The following is a 21,264-nucleotide window of genomic DNA, read 5'->3' as shown; positions in this document are numbered from 1 at the left end:
GCATCGACAATCATAAATCATCAGCCTTTCAGTTGCCTGGCTGGCGCAGCATGCAGCATTTTAGGAACTGAACACCCACTATGTTTGCAATGCACAGGCACAGCGACACTACTAGAATAAAAAAAAAAAAAAAAAAAAAACGTGAAAGCCCTAACCAAACTAGCTTTTAGACAAACCATCATGTCATCAGGAGTGTTTTGCGGAACCTCTGGGGAACACAATGGACAAAGACGAAGAACCAGGGGAGGCAAGCATGCAAGCAAGCAAGCTAGCGAGAGCAAGGCTAGGATCAGCCTATTTTGCTGTTGTTTGTTTTCTCCATCCATCTATTTGTCCTCCATCAAGGCTTTTCTAACTGCAGGGCCCTGCGGTTTGCTTGCAGGGCATGTCTCCAGGGTTTCCTGCAGCCTCTGCTTTTGGATCAGCCTCTAATGATAGTTCTGTTCAGGCAGGGCTGTCCACAAACGATGTCCCACAGCCAAGGTCCCAGAACACAGAACCCAGCAGCCTGGGATACAGAGCCGTCCAGCGACACACGCACGCACGCACGTGCGCACACATGCACACATGCACACCCGCATACCAGTGGCTTTAGACTAGCTGGCTATTAGCACCACTGCACATATTGCAATGCTGTTTGAGGTCCTGCTCTAGCACTCTGGGACTGTTGAGGAACACTGGGTCTGTGTAATGTAGGTCATTTCTGTTAGTTGACAATGTTGCTTATTCTATAGTGTAACTTTGAAGTCTTCACAATGTAGCTTAGCAAAGTGTTGATTCCGTCGACTGAAACTATGACGAAAAACGTCCGTCGACCACCTTTTTTCACTGACGAGAACTAAACGGAAAGTAAATGAAAACTAAGCTATGATGAGCTAAAACTAAGACAACACAAGCCATTTTACACTTGGTTGCATGACCTTGCAGATCTACAAGCACACAACGCGTCGCTGTAGATCGGCTATTTTCAGCAAGCGTAAAATCAGCCATTACGACGGCATCAAGGCCCGCATTTCTGTCGATAAAAAAACAACTGTAGATTTAGTCGATTAAAATTGCATGCCATTTAGCCGAATAAAACTAAACTAACACTAAACCATTTTAGATTATTAAAATATGACAAAAACTCAATTAAAATGTATTCAAAAGACTATGACTATAGCTAGGGCAGTAGTTTTTAAACTATTTGATGTCAAGGATCCCCAAATGTATTGTATTTGGCCTCAGAACCCCATTTGAAAAAAGCGTGTGCCACCAGTGACCCCCATACAAGATTCGTGTTGTTAAAATGTTTCAAAGAATATTACAAATGTTTCCTTTTTAAAGTATAGCAGATTTACAAGCTAACACACGTGGCACACCTTAATGGGTTGAAACTCATGTCAAATGCCATATCGGTATCAGAACGGTCTCAAAATAGTACAGATTATTTAATCGGTTTTCACCAGCAAAAAATAACAAACATTTAATTTGTGTACTGTACACATGTCATTCAGTAGTCAGTTGTGAAAACAGACCACTTGGAACATAGTATATGCTATGTTCAGAATCCAGTATGTTCCAACGCGTGCCGCGTTGTGAGCTTGTGTAGTTTGGGTCCCATGTAATTTCTCATTTGGGTCACAGAACCCCCTGCTCTAGAGACAACATGACCTCTGCAAACCAACAGGGAGCGTAGTTCCAAAGATTCTCTAGCAAACTTCAGAAAGTGAGTATAACTACTAAATTTACTCACTGCCATGGAGGACTTTTAGGCAGGGCACCAAACCACACTCACATAACTCCCCCCACAGCACTGGTTCAAGTAAAAAGAAAAGCCCGCCTTCCACAAGAAGCTTTTGAAACAAGTGCCACTGCAGGATATGAGAAGAGTGAGGAGAAACATGAAGGAGAAATAACAGGCTGTCTGTGTCAGGATTAAGGGAGGCTCACTGTGGCAAAACAACCTCAAAGCAGCTAATCTAAGACGGTTCAAATGAGGATGACTGTAAGAGATGTTTAATGCGTGTAAGTGTAACTTGGTCAACCATAAAATAAAGCCAGTCATCAGCTCGACTGAGCTCGTCTTGTTCGGTATCAGGTGCATTTGAAAAGAGAAGAGAACTCAAGAACGAGGGTATAGATCTAGGCTAGGTGAATACATGTATATTACATCATATCTTTGCTTCTGGGGGGAGTCCCTGAAACAACACATGAAAATGTTTGAGAACGACTGACATAGAAACATAGGGTTTTCAGAAAACTCATGATTTAGAAGACATTTGGTAGAATCGAGCTCATGTCTAAATGGGTTAAGATCGATCTGCCTCGGGTCTAAATGGGTCAAGAATGAACCTGCATGTCTTCTTCCTCTAAATACAGGTTCATATTCCAGTGCATTGCAGCAGATACGTCATCTGAATCACCTTAAAGAGGGCAGAACATAGAGGAGAGGAGAGGAGAGGAGAGGAGAGGAGAGGAGAGGAGAGGAGAGGAGAGGAGTATATCTTGACCACATGACCCAAGAGATAATGGTATACACATTTGCTCGACTGATAGTTTTGGACAAAAAAAAAACAGTTTTGAAGATACGTACTGTGGTATAAAATGCAATTTGGCACAAACAGGGCCTATAAGTTGATGATCCAAGGAATCCATGAAAAAAGGGAGGTTGATTTACGAACTACGGTTCAACGCAGCCTCGGAAACACAGAAATTGTATTAGCCACAAAAGGTGAACTGGACTGTTGTAGCGCCACCATGAGAACATTTGGATAATTTGAGATGGAGGTTCGTCCTCAATTGGCTTAGTGGGAATTGTGCGTGCGTGCGTGCGTGTCCACTTGAGTGACTGAATGGAGAGTAATAAGTGTGATATATGCATGTGTGTCCACATTACTCACGTGCAAAGGATTGATTGGTCCTCACGATCTGGGGAGAGAAATCAGGAACAAAGAGTCAGTCATTTCTCATTTTTCTCAGGAACATAATGACAAATGTGCAGTTGCTTGGATCTATACAGTATACATGTCATCATCAATACATGCATTTGCATAATATAACTTTATTCACTGTTTTTGCTGCTTCGGGGGACAAATTAACAACCAGACAAAAAACACCAGAACAAGTTCAACTCAATGTACAGTAGGCTGACATTTCAACTACAGCATTTAAAACTATAGTGGATTGTTGCTAGCTGCAATGCTATCCTATTGGCTGAGAGGTTGGCTAGAGGCAAAAATTGTCTGGCTGTCTAGAGACGAGGCAGCCAATCAGAAAGATAGGTGACTACGGCAGCCAATGAGAAATTTGCCACTACCATAAGTTGCCACTACAAACCCGATAGATTGTAGACCAGCCAGCTTCGCAGCTGGTAAAAAGACTCAATTTCACATAAACGCAAAACCAATATATTTCCACTCCAGAGGGCCAGTGGCCACTATAGTTCCACACTCACTACAGAGGGCCGCTATAGTTCCACACTCACTCCAAAGGGCCGCTATATTATCACACTCGTTCCAGAGGGCCACGATATTTCCACACTCACTCAGAGGTCCACTATAGTTCCACACTCACTCCAGAGGGCCAATATTTCCACACTCACTCCAGATGGCCGCTATATTTCCACACTCACTCCAGGGGGCCACTATAGTTCCAGCCTCACTCCAGAGGGCCACTATACTGTAGTTCCACACTCACTCAAGATGGCCACGATATTTCCACACTCACTCCAGAGGGCCACTATATTTCCACCCTCACTCCAGAGGGCCACTATAGTTCCACACTCACTCCAGACAGAGGGCTGCTATTGTCAGCATTCTGATGTTAACCTGAGGGCCACATGTGGCCCCCGATCCACCAGTTGCCCATGTATATGGTAAATGGTGCATTTATATAGCGCCTTTACCCGAGGTGCTTTGCATAGATTGTGCATCAATTCACACACCAATGGCGGGAGAAACCATGCAAGGCACCAACCTGCACATCAGGAGCAATTTAGTGTCTTGCTCAAGAACACTTCAACACTAACTCTGGGGTAGCCCCGGTTTCGAACTGGCAACCTTGCAGTTACCATCCCGCCACTCTACCCCTGAACCACCAGCTTCTGTATGTATGCTCTATAATACCTTTCATCCCAGAGGATTTTAGGCCCTGGTCCAGTCAACCAGATTACTTACGCCCACTGAAGTGACATGATGTGACACTCTCAGCATCTTGCTGTGAACTACATATAACTACAAAGACCATGATCCACAGGGAACTGACCCGCTTTATCAGCAGTGCTGTTTTTGGCAGCACATTTAGATTTTAGTTTTTAGTCATAGTCTCTTGAATAGTTTTCATTTAGTTTTAGTCCCATTTTAGTCACCTGGAATGTCTCAGTGTTAGTCTAGTTTTAGTCGACTAAATATCAAAAGATTTTAGTTGATTTAGTCGACTAAAATGTATTTTGGCGGGCCTTTGATGCCGTCATAATGACTGTTTTTACACTTGCTGAAAATAGCAGATCTACAAGCTCACAACGTGTCGCACTAGACTAGCCGATATACAAGCGCACAACGCGCCGTGCTGCGACACGTTGTGAGCTTGTAGATCGTGCAACCATGTGTAAAATTACTTATACTGGATATCTTGTCCACTAGTCCCTCCCTAACATTTTAGTCTAGTTTCTATTTGTTGACAAAATTGTCAGTATATTTATTCTTAATTTTAGTCATCATAGATTCGTTTTCATTTCGTTTTCGTCAGTGAAAAAAGGCAGTCGACGAACATTTTCCGTCTTAGTTTTAGTCGAAGGAATCAACAACAGCATGCCGCCACTGCAAATCCTGTTTTGGAAACAACATCAATGTGGGCACTAGCCCCGTTCAAATCTGTCCGTTTAGCACTGGTTAACTCCCTATTATCAGAAAAGAAAATAATGGGGATATAATACAGGTCAACACTACAGTGTGCAAATGTATGTGTGTGTGTGTGTGTGTGTGTGTGTGTGTGTGTGTGTGTGTGTGTGACTGTGCATGTGTGCATTTACACAATATTTCAATAGAACAAAAAAATCACACACGTGTGAACTGAGTGTTGCAATTCCCCCCCCCCCCCCCCCCCCCCCCCCTCTCTCTCTCTCTCTCTCTCTCTCTCTCTCTCTCTCTCTCTCTCTCTCTCATTAGAGACACAGCACTACCCCTCTCTCTGTTTCTGGCGCCCCCTACTGGTATAAATAAGTAACATACTCGTGCTCATAGACACACACAGGTACCTACACAGGTACCTACATAGGTACACAGGTACACGGACATTGCTGGTTGTAGGAGTGGTTGCACCACTCAAAAACTGTCCATAATAATCACTTATTCATTCAATTCAACTTTTATTTATTCTCGAAATTACACTGAAAATAATTAAACTCATTTTCAGTGTCGTCGAATCCTATAATTTTTGAGTGGAACCAACAATGTCCGTGTTCACCTGTATGTGTTCATGTGTTCACCGATGTATTAATGAGCACGAGTATGACTGAGTACCAGTAGGGGCGCTGTTTTCCAGAAACAGAGAGAGATAGTAGGCCTATTAGTGCTGCACTGTTGCCTTCTAATGAGAGAGAGAGAGAGAGAGAGAGAGAGAGAGAGAAAAAACATCGCACTTATGTATAACATCGTCAACCTTAATATCCTTCAACTCCTTCTCCCTACAAACAAAAAATGCTTTTCTTCTTTTACTTTATTTTTCTACTCTAAGAATGGGTGCGTGCGTGCGTGCGACACCGTGCGTGCGTTCCTGCGCGCAAGAGAGAGAGACAATTAATCACTTAATGTATTTATTTCTCCAAACACACTATCCAACTCCGTGGCTCCATGGCTCCGTGGGGTGAAAGACACTTGAGTCAACGCAACTCTTCTGTAAATTGGCTCTATAACAGTTCAAGTACTTGATGTAGCATGATGATGGATGGATACAGCCAGGCCTATCAAATGGGACATTAGTCAACGTCACATGTGGAGCGATCTGATGAAACAGCCCTGCAGTAGAAAGCTCTAGCCCATGCAAGGCATGCACTGTTATAGTGGTTTCAACCCATTACCTGAGGACGATTCTACAAATGCCTTCTAAAACATGACAGTTTTTTCAGGAAAAATCTCTGTTTCTGCGGTGCTCAAACTATTTCATGTCAAGGACCCCCAGGAATGATGTGAAATTGGCCGCCGACGCCTATCTGAAAATATGCTGTTCCAGGGACCCCTCCCAGAAGCAAAGATTTGAGTTTAAAACGCTCTGAATGAATATATATAAAGATGTGCGCCACATGTTCCTGATTTTTCAAAAATAGCAGATATACAAGCTCGTAGCGCGGCACTCGTAGAACATAATGCTTAAAACACCAAAAGGGGTTCCCGCCCAGAATGGGTTGTAAATGAGCTTGCACTGAAACTGTTATATCTGCAGGCCTGTCAGTTCAGGCTGGCACATTTTGATTTTAGTTTTAGTCGTAGTCTCTTGAATAGTTTTCATTTAGTTTTAGTCACATGTTAGTCCCCTGGAATGTTTTAGTGTAACGGCCAAGCTACACCAGGCTTTTCTCGCCCGTTTACTCTAAAGGCGCGGACCGTGCGTGCGTAAGCCAAATGCCCTGGCTACATCGATCTGTCAGACGCACGGCAGGTTTGTGTGAGACCTTCCGGGAGGATATATAGATACGTGCGCATGGGGGCATACGCACGTAAAAAAATTAGAACCGATCCTATTTTTAGAGCACGCGTAGGATGGCCTGCGGTATCCGTGCGTCTGGTGTAGCTGGTATCATTGACATATATTGGTCCTATCCAAACGCACTGTACGCGCGCAGTAAACGCATACGCACGCGCGCAAATTTGCCTGGTGTAGCTTGGCCGTTAGTCGAGTTTTAGTCGACTAAATCTGCAGTTGATTTAGTCGACTAAATGTATTTTGGCGGGCCTTGATGCCGTCGCAATGACCGATCCACAAACCAAAGTGTAAAATGACTTATACTGGATCTCTTGTCCATGTGTCCCTTCCTAACATTTTAGTCTAGTTCTCATCTGTTGATGAAATCAGAGAGACAGCGAGATCAATTCGTGGCGGTGACGACTCGCCACGACCTATTTTTTTACGCCATGACGTATTCTTCATTATCCGCCGTGGCGAGTACAGAATCCGCCATGGCGAGTACAGAATCCGCCATGGCGGGGACTCGCCACGACCTATTTTTTTACGCCATGACGTATTCTTCATTATCCGCCGTGGCGAGTACAGAATCCGCCATTGTTTTTTTTTTTTTTGCGTGCCGTGGTGCAGGTTTTATTGTCCTACTAGTACTATTCTCGGAATTATTTCATCCTCTTGTAGCGTAACGGTTAGCGCTCTCGCCCCTATAGTCAAGGCACTGTGCCGGGCCAGGTTCGATTCTTGCAAAAAACAAACTTTTTTTTTTTTAAGTTATTTTTTTACCCGTACATACAGTGTGTGTGCGTGCGTGCGTATACAGTGTGCGTGTGTATGCGTGCGTGCGTATACAGTGTGTGTGTGTGTGTGTGTGTGTGCGTGCGTGCTTCATCGTATTTATTATTATTATTATTATTATTAATATGCAGGTAATAATAATAAATACGATGAAGCACGCACGCACGCATATACAGTGTGTGTGCGTGCGTGCGTATACAGTGTGCGTGCGTGTATGCGTGCGTATACAGTGTGTGTGTGCGTGCGTGCGTGCGTGCGTGCGTGCGTGCTTCATCGTATTTATTATTATTACCTGCATAAATAATAATAATAATAATAAATACGATGAAGCACGCACACACACTGTATACGCACGCACGCATACACGCACGCACACTGTATACGCACGCACGCACGCACACACACTGTATGTACGGGTAAAAAAATAACTTTAAAAAAAAAGTTTGTTTTTTGCAAGAATCGAACCTGGCCCGGCACAGTGCCTTGACTATAGGGGCGAGAGCACTAACCGTTACGCTACAAGAGGATGAAATATTTCCGAGAATAGTACTAGTAGGACAATAAAACCTGCACCACGGCACGCAAAAAAAAAATAAACAATGGCGGATTCTGTACTCGCCACGGCGGATAATGAAGAATACGTCATGGCGTAAAAAAATAGGTCGTGGCGAGTCCCCGCCATGGCGGATTCTGTACTCGCCATGGCGGATTCTGTACTCGCCATGGCGGATTCTGTACTCGCCACGGCGGATAATGAAGAATACGTCATGGCGTAAAAAAATAGGTCGTGGCGAGTCGTCCCCGCCACGAATTGATCTCGCTCCACCTGTGAAATCATCAGTATATTTAGTCTTAGTCATCATCAGCTTAGTTTTCATTCAGTTTCCATTTTGTTTTCATCAGTGAAAAAAAGTAGTCGACGAACATTTTTCGTCTTAGTTTTAGTAGACGAAAACAACACTGCATGCACCCCACTGATATATAGTATTCTGATATTAACCTGACCCTTTTGGTGTTTGAAGCATTATGTTATACTTTAGAAGATCTACAAGCTCGTAGATCCACAAGCTTGTAGATCTGCTATTGTTTGAAAAATATTGAATATATATTCTTTCAGCGCGAACGTTGTCCCTGGAACAACATATTTTCAGATATCGGCCAAATACAGATAATTCTGGGTCCTTGACAGGAGCACCACTGAAATAGAAAACATAGGTCTTTCAGGAAACTGTTAGGATTTAGAAGCATTTTTTTTTAAAGAATCAGCCTCAGGTCTAAATGGGTTAACTATCCAAAAACGTTTTTCAAAATAGTAAAAAAGGCAAAGAACTTTAAGGATAAGGGGTTTAGCCAAGGATGAAAATAGAGCCTTAAATGTCTGTGCACATCAAAGTCGTACACGTTAGTCACACACGTTACCGCAGTGAAAATTGTTCTCCGTATTTGACCCATCTCTGGGAGCGGTGAGCCGCAGCGGGCACTGCGCTCAGGAACCATTAGTTAATTTGACCCCCCCCGATCCAACCCATTGATGCAGAGTGCCAAGCATGGAGGCCCATTGGGTCCCATTTTTACAGTCTTTGGTTTGACCCGACCGGGGATCGAACCCCCGACCTCCCAGTTTCAGGGCGGACGCTCAAACCACAAGGCCACTGGCATTGTGCCGAGGTGGAAAGTCATTTTGCCACAGATAAAGTCACAATGAAATGACAATGGATCACTGTTGCTACAATGGTATTTGTTTTTAACTAGTGCTGTTTAATAGCTAGGCGATTAAAAAATGTAATCGCGATTAATCGCATGATTTGTGTAGTTAATCGCGCGATTAATCGCAATTAATCGCAAAACCTTTTTTGCTCTAAATTCAATGATTAACTGAAAGAAAACGCTGTATTGTAGAGATGCTCCGATCAGGTTTGACAACATTGAATGTTACTTTTTTTATTTACCTTTTTTCCACATGACGTATGAAAAGACAAGTGCAATGTGCATTATTTTATGGCTTGCCCATTTTCTCTCTTCTTTTTTTTTTTCTAAATATTTTTTATCCCACGATTTTGTAACCCAACCCATTTTTCACCCCTGTGCCAATCATCTACTGTGATCCTGGGCTCTACACACCCTCCGCCAACCTGGGGAGAGCAACGGACTTAACTCATGCTCCCTTCATGCCTGAGTGTCCAAGTTGCTCCTTTACACCTGACAGGGGGGAGTTTCCCTGGTTGGACGTAGCGCGTGGAAGGAACACGTTATTCCAACCAGTTCCTTTCCCCTCCATCAGGCGCCCCGGCTGGCCAGGGGGAGGCAGTTTAGAGACCAGGATTACTGCATGTTTTTGTGAGGGTATCTACCCTAGGGGACACGGGGAGAACATGCAAACTCCACACAGAAAGGCCCTTTCGCCAACCCCGCCTTTGGGTATTTTCTCTCTTTTGAATAATTCTGTGCAATTAGCACATTCAACACAAACAACTAACATAGGCTACTTCTCTATAAGCAGAATCATGAATAGGCCTATTTAATTCATATAATTAATTGAGACTTATTTTATATTGGCACGAGTCTCTGAATCACAGTGTGTGTGTGTGTGTGTGTGTGTGTGTGTGTGTGTGTGTGTGTGTGTGTGTGTGTGTGTGTGTGTGTGTGTGTGTGTGTGTGTGGGGGGGGGGGGGGGTCAACAACAGTACAAGCAACTGATAACTGTCGAATAAAATGTATTCTTCATTTTCTGAAGTATTTCAATGTTCATTCGTGCAATGCACATTATGTGACCAGATTTGACTGAGAGCATGCCATCGCGCAAACTCCAGCTTTTCACCAGAGGAGAAAAACTTACATTTTATTTTATTTGTATCCAAAATGAGTTAATAGCAGACTTTTCACATACTAGAGCACTAGACCATATCTCCAAAACTGGTGGGTCAAACTGAACAACCAATATGTCAATTTGAAGCTATATGATTCCCTGCTTTCATATGACATGAAGAAACGAAAATTAAAAAAAAATCCAATCCAGTCAAATGTAGTCACATATGGCTGCGAATGCACTGTCTTCACTGATGGTGAAGACAGTCGGGTGACAGCACGACTGTGCCATTTGCAGAGCAGAATCCCTGCAGCGCCTTTAAGCCATTTAGGCCTGACGTCGACATTTAAAAGAAAATCTTCTAAATCCTAACAGTTTTCTGAAAAACCTTATGTTTCTGTATCAGTGGTGCTCAATATTGTCAAGGACACCAAAATATTATATGAAAATATGTTGTTCCAACTTCCAGGCACCTCCCCAGAAGCAAATGATTTAAAATGTTCACTCTGTAATAATATATATTCAAAGATTTGAGGCCACATTCTTCACAATTTTTCAAAAATAGCAGATCTACAAGTTGTAGATCTGCTATTTTTAAATAGCTAAAGCATAACATAATGCTTTAAAACACCAAAAAGGGTTCCCGCCCAAAATGGGTTAAGTAACCCTGTACTCTGCTGACGCAGGAAGTCTGGAGATTTTCATTTCCTGAAGAAAACAAGATTTAAAAACACCTCAACATTCCTGCAGCTCAATGAAAAAAGAAATTGAATGAATTCCACCCATTGTGAAATGTAACCACACGCAGGCACGCACGCAGGAACGCATGCACGCACGCACGCAGGCACGCAGGCACGCAGGCACGCACGCATGCACTCACGCACGCAGGCAGGCACGCACGCACGCACGCACGCACGCACGCACGCACGCACGCACGCACGCACTCCTTAGTTCCCATCTGTATCCTGTCTAAATGGCTCCAATCCTCCATGTGTTCTGGATCATTCCCAGGTCAGTAAAACCCTGAGTGTTCATTTTACTCTGTGAGTGTTAAAAAAAATAAAAAAAATAATATGTATATGATGTATGGTGTGTAGGCAACACTGAAGACAGCGAGGGAGCAGGAACTAGCCTAATAGTTTGACATATTACAGCATGTCTGGTTCAGTGGACTATTATTCCATTAAGGACGGGAAGTGCTTTTGGTGTTTTAAGCATTGTGTTATACTGTAGTTATTGAAAAATAGCAGATCTACTATCGTGGAAATGTGGCGCAAATCTTGAATATAATATTCTTTCAGAGCGAGCATATGATATTCTTTCAGAGCGAGCATTTTTAACTCAAATCTTTGTCACTGAACAACATATTTTCAGATGGCGGGCCAATTTAATATATTTTTTGGGGGGTCCTTAAACATGAACATTTTTGAGAACCACTGACATAGAAAGGTTTTTCAGAAAACTGTCAGGATTTGGAAGACATTTTCGTAGAATCGTCCTCAGTTCTAAATGGGTTATTCATAATATGGCTGAGTGTGTGTTGTCAGCATGAGTGAAGGAGAGTGAGCTCAGGAGGAAGTCAGTGACCCAGAGGGCTGTCATGAGACCTCAGGCTTCACAATACTGGGGCGGCGGTGGTGGCTCAGGGGTAGAGTGGCTGGATGGCAACCGACAAGGTTGCCAGTTCTGAACCCATGAGGCTTCCCCAGAGTTAGTGTCAAAGTGTCCTTGAGCAAGACACTGAACCCCTAATTGCTCCTGATGTGCTCCTGATGGTTGGTATACCTTGCATGGTTTCCCCCACCATCGGTGTATGAATGTATATGGGTGAATGTAATGCACAATCTATGGATTGTGCATTTGGATAAAGGCGCTATATAAATGCACCTGGTCTATGATTTTGCTGACTATTTGGTATTGTGATACAGATGATGAATTGAATATGAAGGGCCCCACTGGAAAACCAGCCATGCCATAGTGCATTCTCGGGTATTATAAATCCTCTTAGCAGACCATTTGTATTGAACCGTACTTTCCAGTGCTTTTTGAGTGGTGCAACCATGACTCCTACAACCAGCAATGTCCGTGCCTATGCCTGTGCCTACAGTATGTGGCCATGAGCACGAGTATATGACTGATGATTTGTACCAGTAGGGGGGCGCCAGAAACAGAGAGAGGGATAGTGCTGCTGTGTGTGTGTGTGTGTGTGTGTGTGTGTGTGTGGGGGGGGGGGGGGTCCCCGTGGGAACTGCGAGGAAGGAAGGAGGTGAGGAGAGAGGGAGGAGGAGATGGAGCAGTGGAGATGCTGCTGGTCCTGTGGTGGTGATGGGGAAGGTGGCGGGATACGAAAAGCATAGAGGATGCTGGGTTGTCTGGGGCGGGTATAAGTAGGCTCAGGTAGATTGGCGTGGAGGGCGGAGGATGGCATGAAGGCGTGGTCAAGGTGTGTTCCTCCGCCTCCTGAACATCATGAAGGCGTGGTCAAGGTGTGTTCCTCCGCCTCCTGAACATCTGTTGTTCCAACTCCATTTAATAAAGGCAGAAAAGATTAAAAAAACAAGCTACATTTTTTTAAACTATGTATTCTTCAGCATGCAAAACACTGTGGAAATACTAGTAGAAAACGGAGGCAATGTGTGTGAGCTTGTGGATCTACTGCTTTCGGCAGCAAACAACAAGTTATATAAAGAAAACTTTACAGCGAACAATGACCCTATAGCGCTTTTCTATGGACTACGTGCTCACTCAAAGCGCTTTACACAAAATGTGGTGCAAATCTTGCGTTCAGAGTGAACGTTTTTAACTCAAATCTTTGCTTCTGGGGGCGTCCCTGGAATAACATTTTTTGGGGTTCTTGACGTGAAATATTGAGCACCACTGATACAAAAACATAGGTATTTCAGAAAACTGCCAAGATGTAGTAGCCATTTTTTTAAAGAATCGTCCTAATGTCTAAATGCTTAACTAGATTAACTACAGAGATGAACTACATTGTAACTAGACTAGATAGTGGGAGGATGTTTTGGCTTCAGGAGCGACAGGGACTGATCAATGAGCAACTCTACAAAGGTCCTTCTCGGTCAGCCAACCAGAACCCTCCATTTCCATTTGCTCGTTATGTTTTGACAAAACCATGCATGTAGGCTACTTGTCATTCATTAGCCTAGTCAGTGCGGGAACCGCTTTTGGTGTTTTAAGCATTATTTTACACTTTAGCTATTGAAAAATAGGTCTGTGCCGTGCTACGAGCTTGTAGATCTGCTATTTTTGAAACATTCTGAAAAATGTGGCACAAATCATTGAATATATCTCTGCTGTCTCCAAAATGTTTATTTTTCAGGAAATGAAGAAAACATTAAAAAAATACTTTTTAAACAAAGCAATACAGCCTCGTCAAAGTTGATGTTGAAACTTTATATATTGTCAATTACTTCCATGAGACGGCCGGGGAGAGGTGGTGGAGTTAGTTGCTTTAGCAGACATTTTGAGGGTCCAATGGAGTTAAGAGGTTTTGTCCAAAGCACTTTTTACCACTTTCCAAATTGGTTCAATATTTTCGAAAAACAACACACAGGCGTAAAGGGTGTTCAATAGCACTGATGTATGCAAAAGGAAAAAAAAATCAAAAACCTGGAGTTGTGAGGTTTCCTCCCGTGCAGCAACGAGATATTATTTCACAGTGAACGTTTTCAACTCAAATCTTTGCTTCTGGGGAGGTATCCCTGCCTGGAACAACATATTTTCAGATGGGGGTCGGCGGCTAAATACATATAATTTTGGGGCTCCTTGACAGGGAATAGTTTGAGCACCACCACTGACATAGAAACATAAGGTTTTTCAGAAAACTGTGGATTCAGCAGACATTCGTATAGAATCTGCAGGTCTCAGTCCCCAATGGGTTAATCTATCGCTCCGTCCACCACTACAATCTTGCCATCCCTCCATTAAGTGGATGGAATTATTGCATTAAATTGTATTATTCATTCACTTTTCCATGTTCATTGGGTTTATGAAGACACACATAATTATCTCTCTCTCTCTCTCTCTCTCTCTCTCTCTCTCTCTCTCTCTCTCTCTCTCTCTGCACTGCATATTATTTCAATTGAAATCTAGACGTTTAAATCGGCAGTGAATCTGTTCTAATAATTGGATGTTTTGGTTTGGCTGAGTTGACTTTCACAAATTAGGCTATATACAGTAAAAGGAAATAATGACAATTAAATAAATATCATGTTGGGGTCTATTAAGCAAGTGCAATAATATTACATATAATATTACAGTTTTGAGAGGTGGAGGCGTGGGCAATGTCATATTACAATTATGGGCATGGTAAGAAGCGCTTTCGGCACCCCGTGGCGTGCGCTAAACGGCCTGGAATTAGTCATGGGAGTGTTTAAGGAGTGTTTAAGACGTACCCAATCAACATGTCCGTACTATTCTCTTCACCAGCCAGCTGATATGGAATGCGCCCTTTCCTGCGAGTGGTATTACATTTCTGCAGGCTGGCACCATAGACATGACATTGTCACATTAAGGGTTAATTATTCCTATTGCACTGCATGCTGTCACCTTTATGCCTCAAAAGACAGATCCACAAGCTGTCACAGCCATGATGTGCATAGCTTGTAGGCCTATGTCTCTATTTTGTTAAGTAACTTAATTGGAAAGTCTAAATGGTGTACATAGTTCGTCCATCATGTAGCTTCACTATACTCTAATCAGACACTATCATCTGCGTGCGTGTCAGTGCTTAATGCACCTTGTGTGTTGGGTGAGTTTGGTCTGCCATGTTATATTCATTCATAATTTTTTTGACGGGAGGAAAAAAAATGATGTGTGACTTTGGCAGGAAAGAAAATCACAAATCTTGTGAATGACATCATCTCACTTCCTCTCATTTTACGCGCACGCACGCACACACGCATACAGACACACACAGACAGACAAATGCACATAATATATTATACTATACTACAGTAGTACAACACACACGCACGCACGCACGCACTCAGGCATTTGTCACAGACTCCTGACGCCAGGAGGCAGTTCACACTGTCGTGGCAGAACAAAGGGTCATTTCTGTAGAGAAAGATAACACCTCGTAGACACTCGACGGCACTGAGCCCTTTGTGAAAGCTGACCCACATGGACTAGTGAGAGTTCACGATGCGCGTGCGCATGCGTGTGCGTGTGCGCGTGCATGTGTAGACTTTGTACATATTTTGAACTTGTGAAAGTACACAATCAGTACTTTCTGATGCCGATACTCTTGTACATTTTCAATTCCGTACTTTTACTTGTAACGGAGTAGTTCTAAATTGCAGCATTGGTACTTTTACTTAAGTAAAACAATTGAGTACTTTTTTGTAAGTTGTCTATACTGAACATCAGCTAAAACAGACTGTTGAAGCGCTTATTGTTTATATGCAAATCACATACATAGATGCAACTAAAGATGCAACTGTGACGGCAACTAAACACAGCTTTAATACTTCTTCAAATAGACCGATCCATCAGTGTGCTAAGTTCTATCTATAAATGCACCATGTCTGTCCGTACATATACGTGCGTGCGGCTGTAATCCAACGTAACTCGACAACCGTCAAATTCGACATACACGTTCCACACCCCCGCAGGGGGTGCAGTGTCCAGTGTCGAGTCGGTCGGACTGCACGGTTGTCCAGAACCGCCCCCAAAAAGGCCTCTGCCTGAGTTCTGGACAGGGCCACGTCCATGCAAGCTCCATTATAAAAAATAAATCACACTCGTGTGAAGTGAGGGGCGCTCGTATCGTCATAGATCACATTCCGTGCACAGCAAATCAAATCATTTCCGCGGGAACCTAACACAGAAAGCTGCCTCAAAAAGGCATCTGATGGCCTGGAGCCGTGGCTCAGCGGTCCAGGCACCTTGGCTGGTAACCCAGTCTGGCAGTGTGCCGCGGGTTCGACTCCCGATCCCGGCGGCCTTCACCGCATGTCTCCCCCCCCCCCATCTCTCTCCCCATCTCCTCTCAGCCTATACTGTCTGTCCCTCCATAAAAAGAAAAAGAAAGAAAGGCATCGGATGATGATAACATGAGGTCAGGGCCAGAGGACGATCCAGATGAGCGAGTCGGTCATCCATTCACTGAACAGCATCTCACCTCCACTGCCCTGTGTCCTTATAAGGAGAGATGGATGGACTTGTAAGAGGGTTTGTGTGTGTGAGTGTGTTTGTCATCAGCCTCCAAATATCTTTTCATCATTGACTGATGACCCAGATGTCAATCGCTTCTATAAAGATAGGCGCGTGTGCGCACACACACACACACACACACACATGCTTTCCCACCAACTCAACGTGTTTTCTGTTCATCAAAACCCCATTACCCCTACTTATCTATTTTTATACCTCCTCAATCGACCTTACGTGTATCCCTTTCTCTGAACTCACTTCCACCAAGCCAGACAGACTCGGCTATAGTTCCATATTATAACAAACCTCATCTTCAGCTCATTTTTTTGTCCTTCTGTACAGTGAGTCTAAAGACCAGCAACAATGAAAAGGAAAGGAAATTTACTTTACTTGCTGCTACCTGAGGGCAGGAACAAACTGGACTCAAAGAACATAATACTGGGTCAGTGTTGTTTTTGGCAGCAAATTTGGATTTTTAAGCTTTTAGTCATAGGGCTGTATTTTGAGTGTCTTAAGTACCAGGTCTTATTACCTAACTTGAGTAAATTAAAGACCTGGAGGCGTGATCAATGCCATTTGGCTATTCTGAGTGGCCAAAAAGCATTGATCACGCCTCCAGGTCTTTAGTTTACTCAAGTTAGGTAATAAGACCTGGTACTTAAGACACGCAAAATACAGCCCATAGTCTCTTGAGTATAGTTTTAATTTAGTTTTAGTCACATTTTAGTCACCTGGAATGTCTTAGTGTTAGTCTAGTTTTAGTCGACTAAATACCACAAGATTTCAGTCGACTAAATCTACAGTTGATTTTGTCGACTAAAATGTGTTTTGGCGGGCCTTGATGCCGTCGTATACACTTTTCAGCATGCAACCAAGTGTAAAATGACTTATACTGGATCTCTTGTCCACTAGTCCCTTCCTAACATTTTAGTGTAGTTTTTATTTGTCATCAAAATTGTCATCATTGCTTATAGTTTTCATTTAGTTTCCATTGAGTTTTCGTCAGTGAAAAAAAGGCAGTCGACGGAATTTTTGTTTTGTCTTAGAGTATCAGCTGACGAAAATCAACAATGGTGTCAGTTGTGAAATGTGAATGTGTGGTTGAGTGCATCCATCGATCTGTTCCTATACCCTCGCACCCTAGTATAGACGCCTTAACAGACGACGTCACACTGATGAGCAACAGCATGCGCGAGCATACCGGCAGAGGAAGAACACCACCTCTCTCATAAGATGCAATGGAAAAGTTCTAACTGTACTCACGTGTAAAAAGAAATGCGGCCATCAAACTTTTAGATGCTGTTTTTTATCCCAGTGTGGAGGAAGAATGATTAGGATTTTTATTGTGATCTCTCGCCCTTGAAATATAAAATCCGTTGGTTTCTGTTGTGTGTGAACAATAATAGCAGTTCAAAACAGTTGTCCTCAAAACCACACCTCCAGTCGCTGTCATAAGAACGGGAGGTGCGCTCATGAACACGGCAGCAGAGCCTGGTTGTCCACGGCTACACGAGCACCTGCAGCCCATCAAGTAGAATTTATGCTTCGTCCCGCGATGGTGTCGCGCACGCAGACCTCTATACGCTCACAACAGTCGCACCTGCGATGCGATGTGAACTTGTATATCAGCGTGCAGTACTGTTAAAGTATAAATGTCTCCTATCGGGTGCATCTCACTAGCCAACACACACAAGAGAGATTGAATGGACTGAAACCAGCGCTCCCCAAAACAATAGCTTTGGAGATCTCTTGGGAATTGATTACATGAAACAGTCACCCGTGCACCCAGTCCCAATGATTGTAAACAAATTATTGGTCTATACAGTAGCTCCGGCCCTCAACCGTCCTTGGCAGATGACTGCAGTACAGTACAGTTCCTACAGTACATTACCATGGCAACTATAACCGCCTGGCTATTTATTCTGCATGCAGACTTACTGTATAGGTGAGCTAATGTGGTGTAATTTGTAAGACACAGACCAGCTATGATGCCTGGACATCACTAAATGTCATGTGCACTGTATACACGCATGCACATGGACACATAAGACCTGATAATAGTGAACCATGATCAGGGTTTGGCACAGAACAGAAAGCCAAGACAAAGGCCCATGGTTAATCAGTAACTGGGGTCATCGTTAGGGGTTGAGAGCCAAGGCAGTGGTCAGATCGTGGACCATCCTGATAGGCCGAGAGCCATATGAACACATGAACGCACGATAGATATAATGCCAGACAAAGAAAGATCTGGGCCGGTTGTTCCCCCACTCTCTACCATGTAACTGGGCATGCTCCCCGACGGCAGAAGGCCGTCGGACCTATGCTGTTTGCTGTGCTGTGTACTCTGAAATAAACATCAAGGAACATCATCTCGTTGTCTGTCTGCCGTGCACATTTACTCTCCTTTATGGTATTTTAATATACAACACTAATCAAAGCGAACAATCTATGTTCCTTTCCAACGGCGTATTACAGCCATGATTAAGAGGGTGTTCACACTGGCATTTGCAATGCGGAAAGCGAACCTTTCCCCGTGCATTGTACAGTGAGCGTTGAGAGAGCGGAGAGATTGTTGAATAGCGACGTGATAAAAGCGGCCGCATGCTTTAGACTTAGAGAAAACAACGGCCCTTTGCTTCAGATCAGTGGTTCCCAAACTTTTTTATACACCAAATTGACACTAATTAGCCCGCGGACCCCCATTTGATAAGATATGCCAGAGACCCCCCCATAAGAGAGGATTTTTACGGCTCTAGCAGTGATTTCAACCTGTTTAATTTCAAGGACCCCCACTTTGACATGCTTTATCAGTATACAGACCCCCCATTTATATTGTACATTTGTACACTCTCAGAGTTACTGACCCATAAGGGTCCATTTGGTTCCAAACTATCATTTAGCTGGGGACCCCCTTGGAAGTCCCTCAAGGATCCCTGGGGGTCCCCGGACCCCACTTTGGGAACCACTGCGTGCATAATGTGCTTTAGCGACACAGGCGGCCACAATTTCTTATTTTCACCGTTTTTCAGTTGTACCCCGGAACATCCAGACCTACCGGCCCGGTTCCGGTGAGCCAACTCTCCTCTCTCTCTCTCTCTCTCTCTCTCTCTCTCTCTCTCTCTCTCTCTCTCTCTCTCTCTCTCTCCCCCCTCTCTAAGACACAGAGCCCAGACTAATAATAACAGTAATAGTATTGAGAGAAGGTTTGTTTTGATTTGTTTTCTCAACTCGCTGTTTCTCTGCAAGACATTACTCTATAAGCAAAACTGGTGGGTCAAACTGAACCACCAATATATACATTTGAAGCTATGATTCCCTGCTTTCATATGACATGAACAAAAAAAATCCAATGGCAGTCCCTCAGTCAAATTTAGTCACATATTATTATTACTTCTAGCAATAGAGTGCGAGTGTCATTTTCCAACCTAAATCTGTTTCCCCAAACCCAGAAACCCGCTCTCAATTTGTCCATCAGTTTATTTTGACATCCCCACTCGGCTCATCATCGAGCTAGGCCAGAAATGCTGTATAGTTCAGTCACTGGATACAAGCAGTGTTGATTCCGTCGACTAAAACTAAGACGAAAGATGTTCGTCGACTACCTTTTTTCACTGACAAAAAACACTAAATTAAATTAAAACTAAGCCATGATGACTAAAACTATGACTAAATATACTAGATATCAAATAAATATCAACTGTAGATTTAGTCGACTAAAACTATAGACTAACACTAAAACGTTCCGGGTGACTAAAAGGTGACTAAAACTAAATGAAAACTATTCGAGAGACTACTAAAGTCAATGATATCATGCCACAGCTCACTGGGGGGTGAAATATGTCACAATATCACACATCGTGATATGACACGTATATTTATTGTTGCGAAATAAATCCAATTCACCAAGACCAATGCAGAAAAGCTTAAACATGAGGCGCCGGCCGCTAGCCTAGTGGTCCCGGCGCATCAAAGGCTCTGGCCGTGGCGGTGCGTCGCGTGTTCGAGTCCCATTCATGACGACCATTTTCTCTCTCTCTCTCTCCATCTTTCCTGTCACTTGAAACTATCAATAAAGGCAGAAAAGCCAAAAATAAAAGGCTCTCTCTCTGTCACACACACACACGCACTCTTTCTCTATTGAACACATGCACCATATTTCTAAAAAACTTTCTTAAAAACCCGCAGCCTCCCTGTGGGCTGTGGTATAGAGGCCCACAGGCCAACGCTTCACAGTGGGTTCCCTTTTGCCTTGCCACTAATAATTCATCTCCCAAGCAAGGATAAAAAAACCACCTCATTCCTCACATTCCAGAGCCCCCCCCATCTCAGCCGTCATCCACAGAGCACTGATCGCAACTATAACCCATCATTATATGGACCTAATTTACACTGAGACTCAACACCTATTTCCCCTGACTTTCACATCCACACATGCAGTGTTGATTCCGTCGACTAAGACGAAAAGAATGTTCGTCGACTACCTTTTTTGACTGACGAAAACTAAATGGAAACTAAATGAAAACTAAGCTGATGATGACTAAAACTGAGACGAAAAATATTTACAATTTGGTCGACAAATAAAAACTACGCTTAAATGTTAGGAAGGGTACAAAAGATCCAGTATAAGTCATTTTACACTGCGACGCATTGTGAGCTTGTAGATCAGCTATTTTCAGCATTACGGCGGCATCAAGGCCCGCCAAAATACATTTTAGTCGACTAAATCAACTAGATTTACTGGAATAAAATCCTATGATATTTAGTCGACTAAAACTAGACATTACTAACATTCCAGGTGAGTAAAATGTGATTTTTTGTCCGAGCAC

General features: G+C 43.3%; 1 protein-coding gene across 2 annotated transcripts in view; it reads right to left on the bottom strand.

Moving 5' to 3' along the window:
* The window catches only part of LOC308324606 (myosin-10-like), a 158,440-nt gene that overhangs the window by 68,716 nt on the left and 68,460 nt on the right, over positions 1-21,264 (bottom strand). For both annotated transcript variants that reach the window (XM_080776736.1, XM_080776735.1), the window contains exon 4: positions 2,883-2,910. In XM_080776736.1, the coding sequence (XP_080632862.1) occupies positions 2,883-2,910 (28 nt within the window). The remainder of the gene's footprint in view (positions 1-2,882; positions 2,911-21,264) is intronic.

The sequence above is a fragment of the Protomyctophum bolini genome (genome assembly GCF_963924005.1).
Source record: "Protomyctophum bolini genome assembly, chromosome: 11".
In the NCBI taxonomy this organism is placed as follows: Eukaryota; Metazoa; Chordata; class Actinopteri; order Myctophiformes; family Myctophidae; genus Protomyctophum; species Protomyctophum bolini.
This window is presented reverse-complemented; position numbering and strand designations above follow the sequence as displayed.